The sequence below is a fragment of the Pipistrellus hanaki genome (assembly GCF_964339955.1).
Source record: "Pipistrellus hanaki genome assembly, chromosome: 5".
NCBI lineage: Eukaryota > Metazoa > Chordata > Mammalia > Chiroptera > Vespertilionidae > Pipistrellus > Pipistrellus hanaki.
Genome location: NC_140507.1, coordinates 90900375 through 90921672, shown reverse-complemented (window position 1 = coordinate 90921672; position 21298 = coordinate 90900375). Strand labels below are relative to the sequence as shown.

At 52.3% G+C, this 21298-nt stretch overlaps 1 protein-coding gene across 1 annotated transcript in view; it reads right to left on the bottom strand.

Moving 5' to 3' along the window:
* ARHGEF18 (Rho/Rac guanine nucleotide exchange factor 18) overlaps positions 1-18905 on the bottom strand; it is a 79662-nt gene extending 60757 nt beyond the window's left edge. Inside the window, exons 1-2 of the mRNA XM_084884395.1 lie at positions 18622-18905; positions 3847-3971 (exon numbers count right to left, since the gene is read on the bottom strand). Coding sequence (XP_084740521.1) covers positions 3847-3861 — 15 coding nt within the window. The 5' untranslated portion in view covers positions 3862-3971; positions 18622-18905. The remainder of the gene's footprint in view (positions 1-3846; positions 3972-18621) is intronic.
* Positions 18906-21298: the final 2393 nt, after the last annotated feature.

Genomic DNA, 21298 nt, shown 5'->3' with positions numbered 1-21298 from the left:
CACTGTTTTCCAGGCCTCCTTTCTTCCGGAATCTCTCCTTTGTGCCCAGGTCTGCTTCCCTCCCACCTCCCCGGCCTCTCCTTCTCTGCCTCCTCTCTGCCCTCTGTCCTTGGCACACCAGGGCCCCTTCTTCAGTCTCTGTCAACACGCCTGGCCTCCTGGGAGAGACCTTGGCAGCAGCCTCCTGTCAGATCTCCAGTCCCACCCCCGGTGCCTGCACAGCCTCTAGCGACCTCCTTTCTCCCCGGCCACCGCCCCGAACATTTCCTTGTGGTCCTGGCTTCCATCCTCCTATACATATAAACACGTCAGGACAGCCTCCGGCCTGGGCCGGGCCCCGCTCCCTCTCTCGCATCTGGTGTCCCTCCCGGGAGGCAGCCGTGGGCACCGGGCCAGAGCCGGGTGGCAGGCGAGGGCACGGGCTGCCCGCTCCGTGCAGCTGGCACACTGCTGGAGGAACTGGCAGGCTTCACTGGGGGCCACACCTTCCCTCCAGCATCTTCTGGTGAGAGAACATGGGACCGGCCAGAGGGGGCCTCTCCGGGCCTCTGACTCATCACTGCACCTGGCTCAGGCTCTGCTCTCTGGGCCATGGAGGGAGAACCTTGGGGAATGGGCTCCCCATGCAGACAGCCCGGGACCCCCCTCTGCAGAGGGGCTCACTGCGCAGGTTTAAATACCGCACACAAAGCAACTGCATACTTACTGTTTCCCTTGTACTATCTCACCATGGCCAAAGGGAACCGGTTTTAAATAAAATAGCAGATAAATACCAGGAGGGATGGTTCTCGAATGGCAGCCTGGTAAAAAGCCCTTACTCAAGGTCTGCAGTCCTGTTATGGCTTTATTAGCCAGCTCAGTGTCCCCACGGCCAAGTTCCTGTGGGCCTCAGTTTTCTCATCTCTGAAATGGGCTGATGGCTCTGCAGGTAACATGAGACAAGGTTTGCACATTGCTCGACTGGTGGGAGCAGATATCAGGTGGTTACTGTTTTTATGTCCCAAGTTTTCTATTTCAGGAGTCAGGGCCCTTTCTCTGGGCAAGCCACTCAGTCCCTGGCTGCCAGAGTGCACTGGGGAGCATTGGGGATGAAATCCAGCAATTACAGTAGGTGATGTTCCAGGAAACCTTTAGACAGCTTCCATAGCCAAAACCAAACCAAAAACCCCTAGTTCCTACCACATAAAATAGTCTCCACATGACATAAAAGTTATTTCTTTAACTGTGCATTTTGGTCAAGTGTCATACATTTTTTTTTACTTACTTTTTTTTTTTTTTAATTGACTTTTAGAGAGAGAGGAAGGGAGAGAGAGGTGGTGGTGGGGGGAACATCAATGTGTGAGAAAGAAACATCGATTGGTTGCCTCCTATGAGCCTGCAACCTGGGCTTGTACCCTGACCAGGAATCCAACAGGTGACCATTTGATACAGGACACAATGCCAACCAACTGAGCCACACAGGCCAGGACCACGTATCATATATCTTAAAATGATCTACATCTCATCAGTTCATAGAGTTTCAATAAAAAGTCCTACTAAAGGTGAAATTGAATCAATCAATAATCAATCAATCAATCAAGGCCAGCTTCCTAGAGGAAGTGACAGCAGTGAAGCCCGAGGAATGAATGGGAGTTGGGTAGGCAGAGGCCATGGGTGCGGGCATTTCAGGCAACAAAACGCAGCAGCATGTTGAGAAGCCAGAGCCTGAGAGCTCACAGCACCTCCAAAAGCTGGCAGAATTCCTGGCGGCTGGAGGTGTGGAGGGAGGGGCTGGGCTGGACCAGGAGGCCTGGTGGGCCAGCTAAGGATTTAACCTTCAGGCTCACAGTGGTGGCAGGGAGTTAGGGGCTGTGTTTGGCCTTGGAAAGATGCAGAGCCCAGATGGGCTTGGTGGTGGGTGGAGGAGGGCAAGACGGGAGCTGGTGGAGCAGGGAGGACACCCCTGAGAGTGGTCATGGTGGCCTCTGCCAGGGGCCTGGAGAAGGAGGGAGAGATGTGGACGGAACTGAGGCTGTGCAGGGCGGCACTCACAGGGCTGGGGCCGGAATGGGAAGGAGGGGCAAGGACCATGGCTCCCCTTGCCTCCAGCGATGGTGACTGAGTGCCGCGCTGAGACACGGAGGTGCTGGGTGCAGAGCCCCCCTGCATGGCTGAGTCTCACTGCTCCCCCAGGCAGGTTCTCCCTCACCATCTTGTTGGCCTGCTTGTCTGCAGCCCATGGCTCCTACTCACGAGGTTCAGAACCCTGGAAGGAGCTGTAACTCAATTTGCATCTCTGTCCTACTTTTGTTTATCCTGGATCATCCCTGACACTTGAGCCAATTAGTTCCCTGCTTGGCTCCAGTGTTCTCTTATATAAAACCAGAGGCCTGGTGCACGAATTCGTGCATGGGTGGGGTCTGGCCGGCTGGCCTGGATGGGGGCTGATGGGGCCTGGCTAGTGGAGGGAGGGGACATGGGAGGTTGGCCGGCTGGCCCTTCCCCCCATCAGGGTGGGGGAGATTGATTGGGGGCCAGGCTGGGCTGGGGGAGGGGCTGTGAGAGGTTTTGTGGGGGGCAATTGGGGCTGGTTGGCCACTATAGTGTGTGTCATTACCACTGGTCATGCTGATCTGTTCTGGTGTTCTGGTCACTTGGCTTTTATATATATATAGAGTAGAGATCCAGTGCATGAAATTTGTGCATGGGTAGGGTCCCTAGTGGCTGCTGGCTGCCAGCTGGGGCCTCCCTTTCCCTGGCTGGCTGCTGCCACCGCCAGCTGGGGTGGGACCATCCAGGGGGAGGGGCCGCAGGCAGGTGGCTGGCCAGCCCACCCCCTGGTGGGACTCCCGGTTGAACTCCTGGTTGAGGGGACAATTTGCACATTAGGCTTTTTTATACAGGATGACAGAGGTGGATACACAGAGTGCCCTTCCTTAGAGTGGTGGGCAGTGTAAATGCCGCGCAGACCCCTTCAGTGAGGACCTGCTGCCCAGATGTTGTGGGGACTGTCAGCAGATGGTGCCGCTGTCAGCCCCCTCTGGGAAATCACACCCTTCCCTGAGTCGCCCACCGGCTACACTGACTGATGTGTGACTGTAAGACTTGGCCATCTCAGCCTGGCTTTGGACCGCTCTGCAGGTGGCTCTAGCTCAGAGCTCCCATGTGAGCTTTTTCTCCCCTTTACATCCATCGTCTGCATATCCACTCACCCATCCAATCACCCTTCCATCCAGTGTCTATCTGTCCTTCCTTCCTTCCTTCCTTCCTCCCTTCCTTCCTTCCTTCTTCCTTCCTTCCACCCTTCCATCCATTGTCTATCTGTCCTTACTCCCTTCCTTCCTTCCTTCCTTCCTTCCTTCCTTCCTTCTTCCTTCCTTCCTTCCTTCCTTCCTTTCTTCTTCCTTCCTTCCTTCCTTCCTTCCTTCCTTCCTTCCTTCCTTCCTTCTTCCTTCCTTCCACCCTTCCATCCATTGCCTATCTGTCCTTACTCCCTTCCTTCCTTCCTTCCTTCCTTCTTTCCTTCCCTCCTTCCTTCCTTCCTTCCTTCCTTCCTTCCTTCCTTCCTTCCTTCCTTCCTTCCTTTCTTCCTTCCTTCCTTCCTTCCATACATTGTCCAGCTGTCCATGAACCCATTCATCTCTCTGTCCACCTTTCCTTCCTCCCACCCTTCCCTCTCCCTTCTTGTTCCAGAAATGATTCCAGTTTCCCCGTCTGTAACATGGGATAATAACTAATTTGCCAAGTTATAATGAGGTCCCCTGAGATGGTGCACACCAAGTGCCTGGTGACATGCAGGTGCTAAGTAAAGTGTACTTGCTGGTCCTGGTGCCTTCGCTTCTGCCTGCCTCGGCATCAGACACCTGCCTGCTCGTCCCCCATGGTGGAGAAGAAATCCAGGTGCCCAGGCCTCCAGGATCCACGGCTGCTGCTGGTGGTCAAGTCTGCAGCCCCAGTGTCAAAAGACTGGACACATGGCTTGGACTCAGAGCCTGTGGAGAAAGGCAGAACAAGGTGTCAGGCTGAGCTGGAAGGTGTGAGGAGCCCTGAATTCTGCATCTGGCATGGCTCTCCACAGGCCTCAGTTTTCTTATCTCTAAAATGGGATGATGGTTTTGAGAAGGAGGAGAGAAAATGGTGGACCCAATAGGCAGTTGTGTCGTGTACCTCATCCTGGGGCCAGACTAGAAAAACAGCTAAATCGGAGAACATCAACCAGGAATTAAAACCCAATTGACATCACTGGATAAATCTTCTAGTCAAAAAAACAGCAAAGAAACAGCAATCCAAAATGACTCACTAGATCAGATGGAACTAATTGACATCTTCAGAACTTTTCATCCCAAAGCTACGGAATATACATTCTTCTCAAGTGCACATGGGACATTTTCAAAAATAGACCACATGTTGGGACACAGGCTAAGTCTGTACAAATTCAAGAAGATTGAAATCATATCAAGCATCTTTTCAGATCACAATGACATACAATTAGAAATAAACTCCAACAAAAACAATAAAAAACAAACACGTGGAGGCTAAATAGCATGCTATTAAACAACGAATGGGTTACCAAAGAGATCAAAGCAGAAATTAAAAACACCCTCAAAACAAATGACAATGAAAACACAACAATTCAAAATCTGTGGGACACAGTGAAAGCAGTCCTGAGAAGGAACTGGTCTACCTCAAAAAACATTACAGGTCTACCCCAAAAAACAAGAAAATCTGGAAATAAATGATCTAACCATACAACTTAAAGAACTAGAAAGAGAGCAGCAAGAAAAGCCCAGAAAAGTACAAGAAAGGAAATAATAAAGACCAGGCAGGAAATAAATGACACAGAGACAAAAAAAAAAATCCTTTGAAAGGATAAATAAGATTATTGAACCTCTAGCCAGACTCACCAGGAAACAAAGAGAGAGGACCCCGCAGGGAGCGGGCCTAAGCTGGCAGGTGAACATCCCCTGAAGGGTTCCAGTCTGCGAGAGGGTGCAGGCCAGGCTGAGGGATCCCCCCATCCCCATGCACGAATGCCATGCACCAGGCCACTAGTATAAAATAAGATTCTAAGCTAATGTCCCAGTCTCTCTTTTTTGTGTGTGTGAGTACTCATTCATTTACTGTAGGGACTTTTTATTTCTGTTTTTAAGCTCTCTTCTTATATACACGATTTCATATTATTAGTCTACTCAGAAAGAAAAAATATGGGAAATAATTATTAAATTCCCCAAGTATTCATCCTAAAGGACTGGAGCTACAAAAGTGCCCTTGAATAGGCTGCAGAGATGGCAGCAGCGGGGTAGGTGTGTGTGGGGGGGCACTCTCTTTGTTAGAAAAAACTGGTACTTTTACACTAAAGCCGTTAGAGGCCCAGGGGTCACTGTAGTCCAGGGAACAAACCCCAGGGCCTGCTGTCCCCCCACAGACACACCCACCCTTCTCCAGCCTCCTAGGAGCTGCCAAGGTCATGTTATCTCTGTTATGCTTCTTAAAAATATAAGTATTGATATATTTTCCATTGGAAACATAAGCCTATTTCTAAAAGTAAGGGGGAAAAAGGTTTTTACTGTATTTGCCTAAGAAGCAAAGATTTTATGTTCACACCAGAGGCCCAGTGTGCGGAATCGCATGAGGCGCCTGCCTCCCACTGTGCCCCAAGAACTTCTGTTCTGGGCTGGGGCGAGCGGGGGAGTAGGGACCAAGAGGTGCTCCATGCGCCTCCTGGTGACTACAGCGTTATGACCACTGGCCTTTTACAATATAGATTATTAAAATAATTATGTTATGTTTTTAAAATTTTTTTTACATTTTTTAAATTAAATTATTATCTGTGTACATATTTTAACATTGCCCCCCCCCATACATACACTCCCTCCCCAGACTTTTGTGTCCATTGGTTGTACTTATATGTATGTATACAAGTCCTTCGGTTTATCTATAAAATAATTATGTTAAGTTAATAAAAAACTTAATTACTTTAAAAATTACTTAATACTGTTTAATAATAATAATATATAATATATTTCATTGCCTTCCCCTTATCTTTTATTATTTTATTTTAAAATATATTTTATTGGTATTTTACAGAGAGGAAGGGAGAGGAACAGAGTTAGAAACATCAATGGGAGAAAAACATTGATCAGCTGCCTCCTGCACACCCTCCCACTGGGGATGTGCCCACAACCAAGTACATGCGCTTGACTGGAATCCAACCTGGGACCCTTCAGTCCACAGGCCGATGCTCTACCCACTGAACCAAACCAGTTAGGGCCCTTCCCAGGATTTAAATTTTAAAATTTAATTTCTCTTCTCATAAGGGAAATTTTATACTTCAGGTATATGGGGAACTCTGTCAAATAATAAAATATATAATTCTATTCTATTTATATGTACTTATTAAATAAATTCTAATATACTTTCATTTATAACTAATTGTTATCAGTTATAATTTTGTAGAATATTATATTTTATAGAGAGGACAAGATTCCATGTCATTTACATGACTTTATAAAGTATCTAAATTTATAGAAATACTAACAGAAAAAATCAGAAGGAACAACAATTCTATTGTAAAACTAAATAAAAAGAAAATGATTATATAGTTTTTGTAACTTTTTCTGAAAGTATTACTAATTCTTAAACTTTTTGTTTTTCAGATATAAGGACGCATTTTAAAGCAATTTGGTAAATTAGATGTTTCTCTCAGCAGGCAGTCTGGCCTGCGGGAATCTGACCAATGCTACTGTGCCTCCCATCCCTCCGTAAGCAAAATAAGCGCCCGGACCTCTGCTGAGGCATTCCATGGGGAAGTCTGTTGAGGAAATTGTGCCCATTTGATGGTCCTAGGGGACCAACAGGTTATAGATTGGAGCCCACATGGTCATTTGCAAGCCAACCACATTGACATTCTGGTACACCGTGCGTCTAATGCTAGTGATATCGGCTATGCAGGCATGCCTGAGGTTTGGACTGAGGGAGGGATGAGTTCCCCACGGAGTGCTAGGCTGGCCAGTTCAGGAAACTTTGTGGAGATTAGACCATGTTTTCAGCCTTTGAAATTGTGGCACAGTGTCTGTCAGAACCCCTCTGGCCACTAGAGTTTAACTTTTACTCATAATCTTACTGACAATAGCCTGATTCGCACCACTCACCCCTTTGTCTTTGTTATGGGTCCCGATCTACTAATCAGCCACAGTTCATCTTTTCTAGTCCAGGCTGGAGAAGGAGCTTACTTTGCATCCTGTACTACCACCCAGAATATTACCTCATTGAACATCAGCACTACTGTGGTACTTAGGAGACAAGCAGAAATCCTGATACCTGTTAATCTCACCAGGAAATGGCAAGGCTCGTCAGCTATGGAAGTCATAGAAAGAGCATTGAGCCAATTACAGCCAACAGATCTTTGGGAATGCTCATTGCAGCCATTATCTAGGCTGTTGTTATTCTTACTACCACCAGCGTTGCCTTGGTGGGCCTTTCTGAGTCTGTGCAGACTGCCACATTTGTAGACAATATGGCCTATAATATAACTAGGGAACTCACTATACAACAACTCATAGGTCAAAAAATGTTAGCTGGACTACAGGCAATAGAGGCAGCCATTGCATATCTGGGGGAAAGACAGGTCGTCATAGCAAACAGGCAAGTGCTTAATTGCGATTGGGAGCATAAGCACATATGTGTCACCCCTTTAAAAGAGAACAGTAGTCACCACCCCTGGATTGATGTTAAAAAGCATCCATGGGGAGTCTTTCATGATAACCTTACTGAAAAAGTAAACATGACACAAAGGCAAATCAGAGTCCTTACTTGCCATCAATAGACTACTGCTTGGAATATCATAAAGGAGCATTTAGAGTGGACAGACCCCACCACATGGTTTCCTAAAACCAATTGGTACCTATTGGACTAACCCTTGCTGTTGTTATAATTCTCTTTGTTTTTCTTATAGTCTATAAAATCAGAACTCAAGCAGTGAACGCACTTCGCAGACCCCGACCCTCCAAGCAGGAAGTTCGCTGCCTCCCTCTGCAGCCAGCAAAACAAAAAAGGGGGAGATGTGGGGAAGCACGGAACTTGGTTGAAATGTCTGTAAGGAGGATTCTCCGAAAGGTTGGGGGGGCCTTAGGGGACCTTGCCGAAGGCAGCAGCTCCTACCTTTACTTTTCCAAACAAGTCTGATCCCCCTCCCCGCCAGGTGTTTTTCTAGAATCTCTGTCTAGTCTTTAAAGATCTGACCTTGTAAAAGCCTGTGCTTTCTCAAGGATGCTTATTGCTGATTGTATCTAGAGGTTAATTTGAGTTCACGCTGTTGTTACAATAAAAAGCCAAGGAGGCAGGCAATCAGGGCTAGTTACTCCTAAAATAAGCAAGCCCCTAAGCCTCTCTTTCACAGAAACATGAGTCGGAGTAATTTGTTCATTGGCCACTCAGGTCAGCCCTGGCATCAAGTTATTAGTATGCTACAAAGCACTGTTCTCAAAACTGGTACTGACACAAGAACAGACATATAGACCGATGGAACAGAACAGACAACACAGAGATCAACCCAAGCCATTATGCTCAATTAATACTTGACAAAGGAGGCACGAGCATACAATGGAGTCAAGACAGTCTCTTCAATAAATGGTGTTGGGAAAATTGGACAGATTCATGCAAAAATATGAAACTAGACCACCAGCTTACACCATTCAGAAGAATAAACTCAAAATGGATAAAAGACTTAACTGTAAGATGGGAAACCATAAAAATCCTAGAAGAATTCATAGGCAGCAAAATATCAGACATATGTCATAGCAATACGTTTATTGATACATGGAAACTAAGGAAAAATAAATGAATGGGACTATATAAAAATAAAAATCTTCTGCACAGCAAAACCATCAACAAAGCAACCAGAGAGCCCACTGCATGGGAGAACATATTTGCAAATGATACATCTGATAAAGGGTTTACCTCCAAAATTTATAAGGAACTCATACAACTTAACAAATGGAAGATAATTTTATTAAAAAAATGGGCAAAGGACCTAAATAGACACTTTTCAAAAGTGGACATACAGAAGGCCAAGAGGCAATTGAAAAAATGCTCAAAGTCACTAATCATTGGAGAGATACAAATCAAAACGACAATGAGGTACCATCTCACACCTGTCAGAATGGCTGTCATCAACAAATCAACAAAGGACAAGTGCTGGTGAGGATGCGAAGAAAAAGGAACCCCGTGCACTGCTGGTGGGAATGCAGACTGGTGCAGCCACTGTGGAAGACAGTGTGGAGTTTCCTCAAAATTAAAAATGAAACTCCCATTTGACCCAGTGACCCCACTTCTAGGAATATATCCCAAGAAACCAGAAACACCAATCAGAAAGGACAGATGCACCCCTATGTTCACAGCAGCACCATTCACCATGGCTAAGATCTGGAAGCAGCCTAAGTGCCCGTCAGCAGGTGAGAGCGGGGAGGGAACCAACCCTCTCTATTCCAGTGTGTGGTGAGCAGAGAGAGGGCTGTCAATACCCACTAACCCCTCTCCTCCCAGTTGCATGATGTCCCAAGTTTGGGTGGAGGGTGTGCTGAAGTTTATACAATTTGGGGAGGCCTCCTTTAAGAAAAAGAATGCAAAATTACGAATACAAAATTGCTAGGGCCTTTGGGAGCAAAAACGGCAAAATATAGTCAAGGCAGAAATAAACGCATTTGATGAATAAATGAATGAAAAGAGTATACATATACACATACATGTGTGCAACCCCCCCCCCCAAAAAAAAAAAAAAAAACCTATGCAGGAAACTGAGAAGACTGGGAAACAGCTTGGCAGTTCCTCTAAAGGTTGAGCATAGTGTCAGCATCCGACCCAGATATTCCACCGCTAGCTATCTACCCAAGAGAAATAATCTCATATGTATGTCTGCCCCAACACAACTGTTTATATCAGCACTATTTCTAATAGCCAAAAGGCGGAAATAACCCCGGATACCCATCAATGGATAAACGAATACACAGAGTGTGCTCCGTCCATACAGCGGAATGTTACTCCGCCATAAACACGAGTGACGCACTGACACACACTGCAACATGGACGGACCTTGAAAACAAAAGAGCCAGTCGCAAAGACCACGTGCTGTGTGAGTCACTGTGTGAAGTGCCCACAACAGGTGCATCTAGGGTCTAAGGAAGGAGGTCAGTGGTTGCCTGAGGCTGGGGTGGGGAATGGGGGATCATGGGCTGGTAGGAAAAGGATACAGGTTTGTTGTTTTTTTTTTGGGGGGGGGAGTGGAAATATTCTAAAATTGTGACAGCTGCACAGCGCTGTGAATATACTAAAGGCCTGCACACGTAAAGTGGGTGACTTACATGGTGTGAATTGTATCTCAGAAGTTGTAACTTAAAAAACTTGCGGGGGCCCCTTTCAGAGTTATGGGGGGGCGGGCCTCCAGGCTTCAGCTCCACTTGCTCCAAGGTATTGTATTATAGGTGAGCCTGCTGCCCTCGGCTGCCTCGCGGTGTGGCCAGGTCACAGCTCCATCATCCCGGCTTCCCGGCCGCCCCCAGGCGGATAGAGGGACTCCGTTCTGCCCTCACCACGCCTGCATCGAGCCCCTCCCCCACCTGAAGCCAGGGCAGCATCTGTGACTCAGGGGATATTGGAATAAAGCAAGCAGGCTGCAGGGTGAGAAAGAGCAGGTGTGGAGGAGGGTCCTGAGGCTGATGGGAGCTTGGGAGGGAGAGGCAGACCCGTCTCCGGGCCACGTCCTCAGAGGCCCCTGGGGAGGCTGCAGGGCCTGCCTGCGGTGCTCGGCAGGGGTTCTTGGGGCCAAAGACAAGCTCATGCCTGGCATTTGCCCCCTGCAGGTCTGCCATCCAAAGGCTAAAGGTGAAAGGCCAGGGATGAATTAGGGTTTTGACAGAAATTTCTGACCCCAGAACAGGCTGAGCTGAATTCTGATGACAGACTCACGTCTGATGCTGGTGTCGCATGTTGAGCCCCAGTCTCTGTGTCATGGAGTCACAGGCTGTCATTCAGTCGTAGACTGAGCCCTGAGCTTCAGTCTGTGACACCAGATGGATGTCACGGCCCTCTCAACTGCCCCCCCCCCCCACCACACACACACACTCAGTGCTCTCCTGTGTGCCTCGGGGCTGTCCTCACCACTCTTTCCCACCCCGCCTGACAATGGGGGACTCTGGTCCTCTGCGGACAGGCTTTGCAGAGGACAGTGAGTTGCTCCGCACCCTTCCCCTCCACCTGCGGTAGTGCAATTGGTTTATTCGTGCCCTTCTGCACCAGGGGTCCCAACATCCCAACGTGGCTCCAAGCCTACAACCAGGCCCTCTGTATGACAGCTTTCCTGCTGCAACAGCAAAATCCAGGAGCTGAATCAGAGCTCACTGACCCTCAGAGCCGGATATCTGTAGCCTCTGGCCCTTTATGGAAGGGTTGCTGACCCCTGCCGGATCAAAAGGGCAGGTTCTGTATCTGATTCACTTTCATATCTCCAAGCCCCTTATGCTGTTGTTTTTTTAATCCTCACCTGAAGGTATTTTTCCTTTGATTTTTAGAGAGAGTGGAAGGGAGGGAGAGAGACAAACATGGATGTGAGAGAGGCACATCTATTGGTTTCCTCCCGCATGCACCCCTTGATCAGAATTGAACTCAGGGACACTTCAGCCCACAGACCAACACTACCCAAATCAGCTAGTGTATTAGTCAACTCTTATTGCCTGGGCTAGTGATAAGGCCTTCACATAATTGCATTCTCATATTCTCAAAGCAACCCTTTGAGTCCCTATTATACAGAAGGGGAAACTGAGGCTCAGAGAGATGTACTGATTTTCTCAAGGTCACACCAGAGCTGGATGTAAACCTAGGTTTTTCCAACTCAAAGCAAAGGACTTATAAGCAACAGGTCATTCTGTGGTGAGCTTATGAGTGGATAGATGGGTGAATAAGTGTTAGATGGATGAATGGGTGGGTGGTTGGATGGGTAAATGGATTGTTGGATGGATGGATGGATGGATAGTTGCTAGCTGGTTGGATGGTTAGATTAATAGATAGTTGGCTGGCTGGTTGGTTGGACAAATGAATGGGTGAATGAGTGGATGGATGGTTAGATGGATGGATGCTCAGGTGGATGTATGTATGTATGTATGTTAGATGAATGGATAGTTAGGTAGATGATGTTTAGATGGGTAGACAGATGAATGGATGGATAGTTAGGTGATGGATAAAGGACAGTTGGCTGGTTGAATGGAAGATGGTTAGATGGATGGATGGTGAGATGGGTGAATAGATGGACGAGGGATGGATGGGTAGTTGGGGAAAGGGGGTAGGTGATGTGGCAGGGCCCAGAGGCAGTGAGGAATTACAGCAGGAGATGATATTCTTAGGGGATGAGCCGGTGAGAGATGTAGATGGAATGGGGTCAGAATCATGAGAGGCCAGGTAAGAAAGAAGCCAAGCTGAGGCACAGGAGGCACTAATTAGGTTTGTACGTACTGTACTTGGGGGAATGAGTGGGAACGTGTGGCCAGAGGGGTAACGGGGACAACGGCGAAGAAGGGGAGGGCAGCCCCGCTGCAGGAGCCTCCCTGGAGGCCCCCCCGCCCCCTGCTTGTCTGCCTCCTCAAATCCAACCCCACCATTTCCCGGGAAAGTCCAGGCAGCTGCTACAGAGCCTAAGAGGGACACAAACCGGCCCTCTCCCTACGCCCTCCAGGGCTAAAGACGAAGGACGCTCCCCTCCTCCCCCGACAAGATCCTCTCGAAGACGCTGCCTGTCAGCCCGGATTCAGGTCCCAGGCAGCCTCTCCCCCCAGCAGCATCTGCAGCCGCCGCCACAAAGCGGTTTAAGAGCCACCCCGGGTTCCCACAGCTCACTCTCTCACCTGCTGGCCTACAGCCACAGCCTCAACCTAGCCGGGCAGGGAGACTGACCGGGCTGCGTGACCGGGAGCTGGTAGGCCTTTGCAAGGACCTGGGTCACAGGCGGGTGCCCTGCTGATCTGCAGCTGAGGCATTCAATTCTGCAGCATTGCCACCCACTGGCAGATTTAAAAACCCTCCCCAGGCCCTCCAGCTGCCCGCACTGGCAGCTTTGTTCATTGGGCAGGACATACCTCAAAGGTGGCCCTGGGACAGAACCGGTTTTAAATGCCGGTTCCTCTAGCTAGTCCTTGCTGTGTGACCTTGTGCGAGTCACTCAGCCTCTCTGAGTCTAATTGCATGAGACTTCACAGCTGGCAGCAATTCCCATCATTATGACTGCTCTTCAGTTGTCACCCTCTCTCTCCCCAGCCCCACCCTCAGGTCCCTTGACATCACTATCTCCTCCAGCGGAGTGCCAAGCGCACAAAGGGCTCTCAGCGAGAGTCTGCAGGGAAAAGAACTATGAATCTCCTCATTACCCCCTCTTGAGTGGGCATCCTTTGCCGCCTTGAACAAGTCCTCAGCTCTCTCACATAACGGGGCCAGAATTTGCTGAGGCCGAGCAGGGGGCTGGCCTGCCTCGGAGACGCTGTGGGAAGGTAGTGGAAGCCGTGTGTGTGTGTGTGTGTGTGTGTGTGTGTGTGTGTGCGCGCGTGTGTGTGGGGGGGAGGAGGGTGTTGCTATCACAGAGTGTCCCACACACCGTGGCCCCGGACACCATCGGCTTATCTTCAACGGCTAACTTCCTCCTGAGATTGAAGAAGTACCTTTTTGCAAAAGCAATACACCCAGGCGGGAGGATATAACACAAGGGCCCCTCTAGCCACCGCAGAGGTAAACTGAGGCCCAGGACAGGGGTGGGTGTCACTGTCCAATGTGTGTGTGTGTGTGTGTGTGTGTATGTTTTCAAGGGAGGTACCTACCAGAACCCCTGGGGTCTCCGCCCTGCTCGCTCTCGCTGAGCCTCTGCCCCGCAGCCGCCAGAGCTGGCAGTGTCAGGGCCCAGGAAGCTACGAGGCTGCCCCGAGGAGCTACAAGGTGAATCCTCTCCTGCACACGCACCTCCTGAGACAAGTCACGCGGAGCCGGGGAGATGCTCCTCCCGGACAAGAGGGACCCACAGTCTGGGTGTCCCAGGGGGTCCCGGGCCGAGGAGCCGGGGCTGCCTCGGGCAGTCCGTGCCCAGCCGAGGAGCGCTCGCGGTGGGACCCGTCTGCTGGCCGGTGCCCGCTGCTTGCTGCTGCCCGCTTACCTCTCTTGAAGGCCCGCCGCTTCAGCCACAGCTTAGGGAAGGCCGGCCAGGAGTGGTTGAGCCCTGGGGCAGCCATGGGCGGGCTTGCGGGAGAGAGTGTGCAGCTGAGATGGAGCAGGAGCGCAGCGGGAACCGGGCCGGCGGGAGGGGCGGGGACTGCTGAGGGGCGCAGGGCTGGGTGCTGGCTGCGGTCCTCCCGGTCCTCCGGTTCCAGCCTGGGGAGGCCAGCTCTGGCAGCCCCACCCCAGCCTCCCAGCCTCCTTCTGGGCTGGACAAGGCCTCCCGAGGGGGGCTGAGAGCTGTGGGAGGAGCGGCCGCTCTGGGGCCTCGGGAACAAGGCTGGGCTCCTGACGGGGCCCGGTGCGTGAGTGGGTGAGTCCCGCTGTCTGTTGTGTTGGTGTGTAGAGCGTGTGCTTTCAGGTCTGAGTGTCCGTCTGTGTGCTGACACTCAGCACCTGTCGTTTCCTGCAGTTTGGTGATGGAACTGGCGCACAGTCCAGTGTTATGATGGAATTGGCACACGGCACTGTGCACATGGCAGCTCAGGACTCAGTCATCTTTAACTGGGAGTCTGTGCGTATTGCCCCTTTACCCATTCCCCCACCCCAGCAACCACAAACCTGATGTTTCTTACTATGGGTTTTTAAAAAACTTAGAGTGTGAGAGAGAGAGAGAGAGAGAGAGAGAGAGAGAGAGAGTGTGTGTGAGTGTGTATGTGAGCGTGTGTGTCTGTGTGGTGAGTGTGTGTGAGTATGTGAGTGTGTGTGAGTATGTGAGTGTGTGTGAGTATGTGAGTGTGTGTGAGAGTGCGTATGTGCATGTGTGTGTGTAAGTGTGTGTGTATGTGAGTGTGAGTGTGTGAGAGTGTGTGAGAGTATGTGAGTGTGTGTTGTGTGTGTGTGTGAGTGTGTATGTGAGTGTGAGTGTGTGAGAGAGTGTGTGTGTGAGTGTGTGAGTGTGTGTGTTGTGTGTGTGTGTGTGTGTGTGTGAGTATGTGAGTGTGTGTGAGTGTGTGAGAGTATGTGAGTGTGTGTGAGTGTGTGAGTGAGAGAGTGTGTATATGCATGTGTGAGTATGTGAGTCTGTGTGGGTGTGTATGTGAGTGTGAGTGTGTGTGAGAGAGAGAGAGTGTGTGTGTGTGAGTGTGTAAGAGTATGTGAGTGTGTGGTGTGTGTGTGTGTGTGAGTGTGTGTGTGTGTGTATGTGAGTGTGAGTGTGTGTGAGAGAGAGAGTGTGTGTGTGAGTGTGTGTGAGTATGTGAGTGTGTGTGAGTATGTGAGTGTGTGTGAGTGTGTATGTGCATGTGTGTGGGTGTGAATGTGAGTGTGAGTGTGTGTGAGAGAGAGAGAGAGTGTGTGTGTGAGTGTGTAAGAGTATGTGAGTGTGTGGTGTGTGTGTGTGTGTGAGTGTGTGTGGGTGTGTATGTGAGTGTGAGTGTGTGAGAGAGAGTGTGTGTGTGTGTGTGAGAGAGTATGTGAGTGTGTGTGGTGTGTATGTGAGTGTGTATGGGTGTGTATGTGAGTGTGAGTGTGTGAGAGAGAGTGTGTGTGTGTGAGAGTATGTGAGTGTGTGTGTTGTGTGTGTGTGTGTGTATGTGAGTGTGTGTGGGTGTGTATGTGAGTGTGAGTGTGTGAGAGAGAGTGTGTGTGTGTGTGTGTGTGTGAGGGTGCGTGTGTGTGAAGGCCCATTAGTATCTGAGGGTGGGACCTGCCTGTGTCCTCTGGGCCTGAGGAGAGCTGCTCTGCCCCTGTGGGCTCTGTGCCTGCCTGGCTCTGTGTCTGCGTGTCGGGGCCAGATCTGGTGCCAGGGCTACAGCTGTGCGCCCGCCAGCGGCCGAGTGCTGCCTCCTTTTTCACTCCTCTGGAAAGTTCCTGGCTGGCGGGCAACTTCTCAGTCTCTCCCCTCCCTTCTCAGAGAGTTCTGCACACTCCGTCTGTGCCACCCTCCCCTGCACAGCCACTGCAGTCCCTCGCACCCCTCAGCCTTCTAGCTCTCTCTGAGGCCAAGTCCGATGGGCGCTTCCCCATCTCTCCTCTGCTGGACCCCCTGACCACGCCCTTCTAGAAGTTCATTCCTCCTGTGATGCAACAGGCTGGATGGATGAATGACGAGAGAGAATCATAGACGGGCTGCCTCCTGCACGCCACCCACCAGGGATCAAGCCTGCAACCTGGGCATGCACCCTGATGGGAATTAAACCATGACTTCCTGGTTCATGGTTTGAAGATCAACCACTGAACCACACCAGCTGGCCTAAGCTTCCTTTTTTCCCTGACCTTTAAACTCTGTGTTCCCAGAGCTCTGTCCTGGTCACATCCTGCTCTCCCACGGGCCCTGTGATCCCCCTGCACCCTCCTTATTGCTATCATACGCAGGTGGCCCCCAAATCTTCCAGTCACACAAAGACACAAACACACACACAGTCCATAGATTAACACCAGTGGACAATGGCAGACACACACACATAGACACACACACATAATTATACACAGTCAGACGCATACATAGAAACCCAGAGAACAGCTCACGGAGATTAAAAACCACCTCATCTGTGGTGCTGCAAGTCTGAATTCCTTATCACCCACCACACACCTTTCCCAACGGCTGCCGTGCCTCTGGCCCCTCGGCCCGGGGGGAGGGCAGCTGTGAGGGCGCCGGGAACCCAGGCGGGAAGAAGCCGGGAAAAGCCCCATCGAGCCCCTGGCACACAGCCAGGAGCCCGGAAGCCGAACCAGGGGGATGAGGTGAGAGCACGGGAGGCAGTGCAGGCTTTAGAAAAACCTTACAAATACAAGGATTCCCATTCCTAACAGTGGCACGCTAGCTTGCTGTAGAAAGGCATAAAACACACGCTATACACCAACATCCAGCTCCCGTGGAGCAGCTGCAGAAGCGGACAGATTGGAGGGAAAACCCCGCCCGCACTTGGGAGGCATTGGGGGTGGAGAGGTCAGGGTCCCGGAGGCAGGGAGGCAGACGTGATGCAGTGTTTTCCTCACAGGGAGTTTGTTGATATCAACGCGGTTCGTAAGTGCCTGGGAAACAGACCAGAAAGAGGCCCAGGCTGTGGCCGTCATCTCTGTCCAGTCCTCCTCAGGAGCCCACCCTGCGAACTCAGTAACGACCGGACCCCCCTGGGTGCCCTTTCTGGGGGGGGCAGAAGGCTGCTGAGGATGCACACAGGTTGCCTGCAGGGGCTGCGCAGGGAGCAAGGCTGGGGGCAGGGCAGTGAGAGGGAGCAGGGCCGCCTGACAATGTTCTCTGAGCTCCTGCTGCGTGCGGGCCTGAGCTGGGATCTTACTGCGAGGTCTGTGACGGCGCTTCAATGGGGGACAAGGGAGGCCAGAGGGGAAGTCGCCTGCCCACGGCTGCCCAGAGGCAGGGGGCGGGATTTGAACCATCCTGCCATCTGGGTAGCGATACTGAGCGCTGCAGGGGCCAGCACTCAGGGCTGGGAGTCAGGGGGTGCGAACACGGCCGCCACAAGACATACTGGTGGGTCTGCCACTGACATTCCCTGGGCGCCTCAAGGTCTAGCGACAGCCCGCCTCTGTCCAGAGCCCCCCAGAGGGCTCAGGCCCATGGCGGGCAGGGCAGTCCTCCCTTGGTCTGCTTGGTGGTCGAGCCTTCCACCCTGTTTTGGAACTACAACTCACCGGCTCCAGGGCCTCAGCCACCCGCTCCAAACGCACCCTTTCCCGGCTGCTCCCGGGCCACCTTCCAGACCCCCGAGGCCTGAGGCAGGCTGGTGGCCGTGCGGCCTTGGGGGCTGGGAGGAAGCAGAGGCTTGGGTGTGTCCTGAACAAAACCACAGCCTTCCTCCCTGCTGCACCCCACCCCAGGCAGCCGGGGGGCGAGGCTCCCCGAGGTGGGCCGTGGTGGATCCAGGAGCGCCGCCCTGGGGGGAGGGACCTGGAGGGCTGCCCGGCGGAGGGTTCTCCTCCCGGGATGCTGGCTTGGGGAGAAGCCGTTCGCAGGCTTGGCGCTCAGACACCAGCCTTAAGCAGAAGTGTTTGTTTTGAAAGTCAGACACCCCAGCCCCAGCTTTCAGATTCTGTTTCAGAGAGGTCCATGGGGTGTGGGGGTGTGTGTTCCAACATCTCTAGTTTAAAAGCAACGCGTGCCTGGCGACTCTGCCGCAGGAAGGTTAAGACCCTCCCCTTCATCCACTGTCTCTTCCCCAGACTTTGGCCACAAGGGGCTCCATCCTCCTGTCGTACCTGGTGGGCTGTCATGGACCCCAGCCCCCGGAGAGACCTCTTAGGACCACAGACTTTGCAGGACAAAAAAGCGGGTCAAACCACCTCGCCCGCAGCTTGAAAACAGGCTGACCAGAGGGTGGACAGAAAGGGATGGGCTGCCTGGCCACTGCCCCTCAGGCTGCCCCAGACCTCGCTGCCAGTCTGTCCCTGTTGGCCCACCTGTCCCTCCACTCCCAAGCCCCCAGGATGGGCACTCACCACGTGGAGACGTGTCCTCACTGCTGCAGGCGCACAGCCAGGGCCGAGGCCTCCAGCCCGCCCAGGGGGAATGTCAGTGGGTCAGAGTCCGGGTGACCTCACCTTCCTTTTCCTCGATTGCCCGGCTGCCTGCTGGTGCCTCTGTCCCCAGCTGTGGGCTGAGGTGGGTCTGGGCACAGCATAGGCTTGGGGTTCTGGAAGCAGGTCCTCACCTCCACCACTCAGCCCTGTGGGTGCAAGTGTCCTGAAGGGAGGGGTGGGGGATGGGAGAAGCCTCAGCACCCTCACCCCCACCCCAACAGCTTCCTGTGGAGCCAACTGCTAAAGAGGAACAGGGCTCTGGGCCTCGCATGGGTACACTGGCAGAGACTCATGGGAACACTAAGTCACGTGTATCCAGAGACAGTTGCTCAGACACACTTATGAGCACTCACCGGTGTGGGTACACGCTTGGTTACATCGGGCACGGAGGCACCTGGGTCCCCTGGTATGCTGATAAATCGTCAATAACCACCTCTCTGACAAAAATAAATAAATAAATAAAAATAAAAAAGAAAGAAAGAATAAAAAGAAACCCTGGTATTCAGCACCTGCTGCTTCCCATGGTACCAACACTCCCACCATAGCTGGTTCCTCTGCCAGCCTGAGGTCACTGAGTGCGGAGTCAGGGGAAAATGCTCAGCTGGGCTCCCACACGGCCCTGGAGGGGACTCAGGCACAGGGGCTCATGCATACGGACGCCGGCACACACGTGGTGTGCGGAGGGAGCGGTCTGCCCATAGAGACAGCTGGGTGCACGGCACACACAGCTGGTGTGTGGTGACATGTGGACCACGCACCGGCACATGGGAGCACACACCTGGACTCTGAGGACGGAGGGGGCCTGTGAGGAGACACAGAGGCAGGCTCAGCCCTCTCGTCTCAGCCCACAGAGCCTGTTGTTAAATGTTCGGGGACTTTGCAAGCTGTTGTTCAATGCAGCTGTCATAAAAATTTCATTATACGAATTGGCAATTAAATAAATTATGTTAAGAACAAAAGTAATAACCATTTAAACCCATCACCAGGTACCTAAGCAGCTAAAAACAATTCACTTAAAAATGGCTCAGGCGGGGTTGTGAGGTGGCCGTGGAGTAGGAGAAAGCAGCATGCACCTCCTTCCGGCACCAGACCGGGTTAGTAGCTAACACTGAGAGCCATCGACTGCGTACACACCAGGCCAGCTGAACAGGAGTGTCATATCCGAGGATGGAAAGAGGAAGCTGCTGGTGAGAAGGAAGAGACTGGTGAGAAGGCGGAGAGGCAGAGAGGGCTGGGCTCTGCTCCCAGAGACAGTGACTGAGAAGCTGGGGAAAGATCACCATGGCAACGGTCCATCAGGGAAAGTGGGGTCTCAGCCCACGCCGGGACCCCAGCCCAGAGCATCAGGCCGGGAGGAGGAGCCCGCACAGCATCTGGCAGCAAAACTAAGTGGGGCTTTGTCTGCTGGGGAGAGTAAGGAGTCAGCTAGCGTCCCAGGAGCGGTCCCGGAGGCCAGCACACCAGGCTTCCCGGGGCCCTCACCTGGGCTCTGCAGAGGGAAGGAGACGGGCGTAGGAAGCCATAAGGAGAGGAGCTGTGGCCTGGCTCTGGAGGGGAGGCTGCTGAGGTCCTGGTCCTGCCTCAGCATCCCACCCGCCTCAGGCACCTCCCAGTCCATCGCTCTGTTCTCACAGCACCCGCCCTCCACACACGGCGACACCACCTGCCAACTCCAGCCCAGCATCAGAGACTGCAGGCTGCACCCAACAGGGACCGAGATGCACTCTTTTCTGGAGAAACTGCAGACAGACTCTCAGGGGATCACTGAGCTGAGCGGCTCTGGAACAAGGGCCTAACGTGCCCCCTTCCACAGGTTAGCAGGTGCCACACCAACCCACTGAAAGAAGCCCTGTTAAGGTCTCAGGCAGCTGTGGAGCAGGGGTAGGGGTGGGAGTGGGAGAGGGGTGAGGCGTGCCCTGGATATGCACCCCCAAACCTGCTGGCACCTGCCTGCCAAGTGCAGCTCCTCGGGGAGAAGGAAGCACAATGCGGAACGGGGACATTTGGCACAACCCACCAGGAGCCGCCCGCTAGGTTCATGAGAGACACCACCGGGCTCGGAGAAGGTAGCTGACTCCCCTCCTGAGGGCCACGGGCCCACAGCACCCCAACCAAAGGGCGGGTGGGATTTCATCCCCAAATCTTGCTGGTCCCGTCTGCTAAACTCATATCTGTGGGGACAGGGCTCACAGCTCAGAGCTGGGACATTTGATGCAGCCCCTCAGAACCTTCTGTGCGGGTCTCTGACAGTCACTGCAGAGATAGATGGAGGTGAGCAGCTCTATCCCCTCCCAAGGGCTGGCACCCCCTCAAGGGAGGGCCACCCTGCAGGGGTTGGGGAGGGAGCAGGGAAAGCCCAGCTGGCCCCATCCTGCCAGGCTCGGCTTGAGCGGGGAGGGAGCTCTGCTCAGAGTAGGGACATTCAGAGTGCATCTGCCTCAGAGGCTCCAGTCCGGGGCTCGAGCAGGTGTGGCTGCAGAGCTAAGAGGAGGAGTGCAGGTGCCCCCCTCCAGTGGCTCATTTTGTACCACCCCCCAAAGAAGGCTTTCCCAAACTGTTTGCCCTCCTGCAGCGAGGGCAGCTGTGGTGCCCTCCT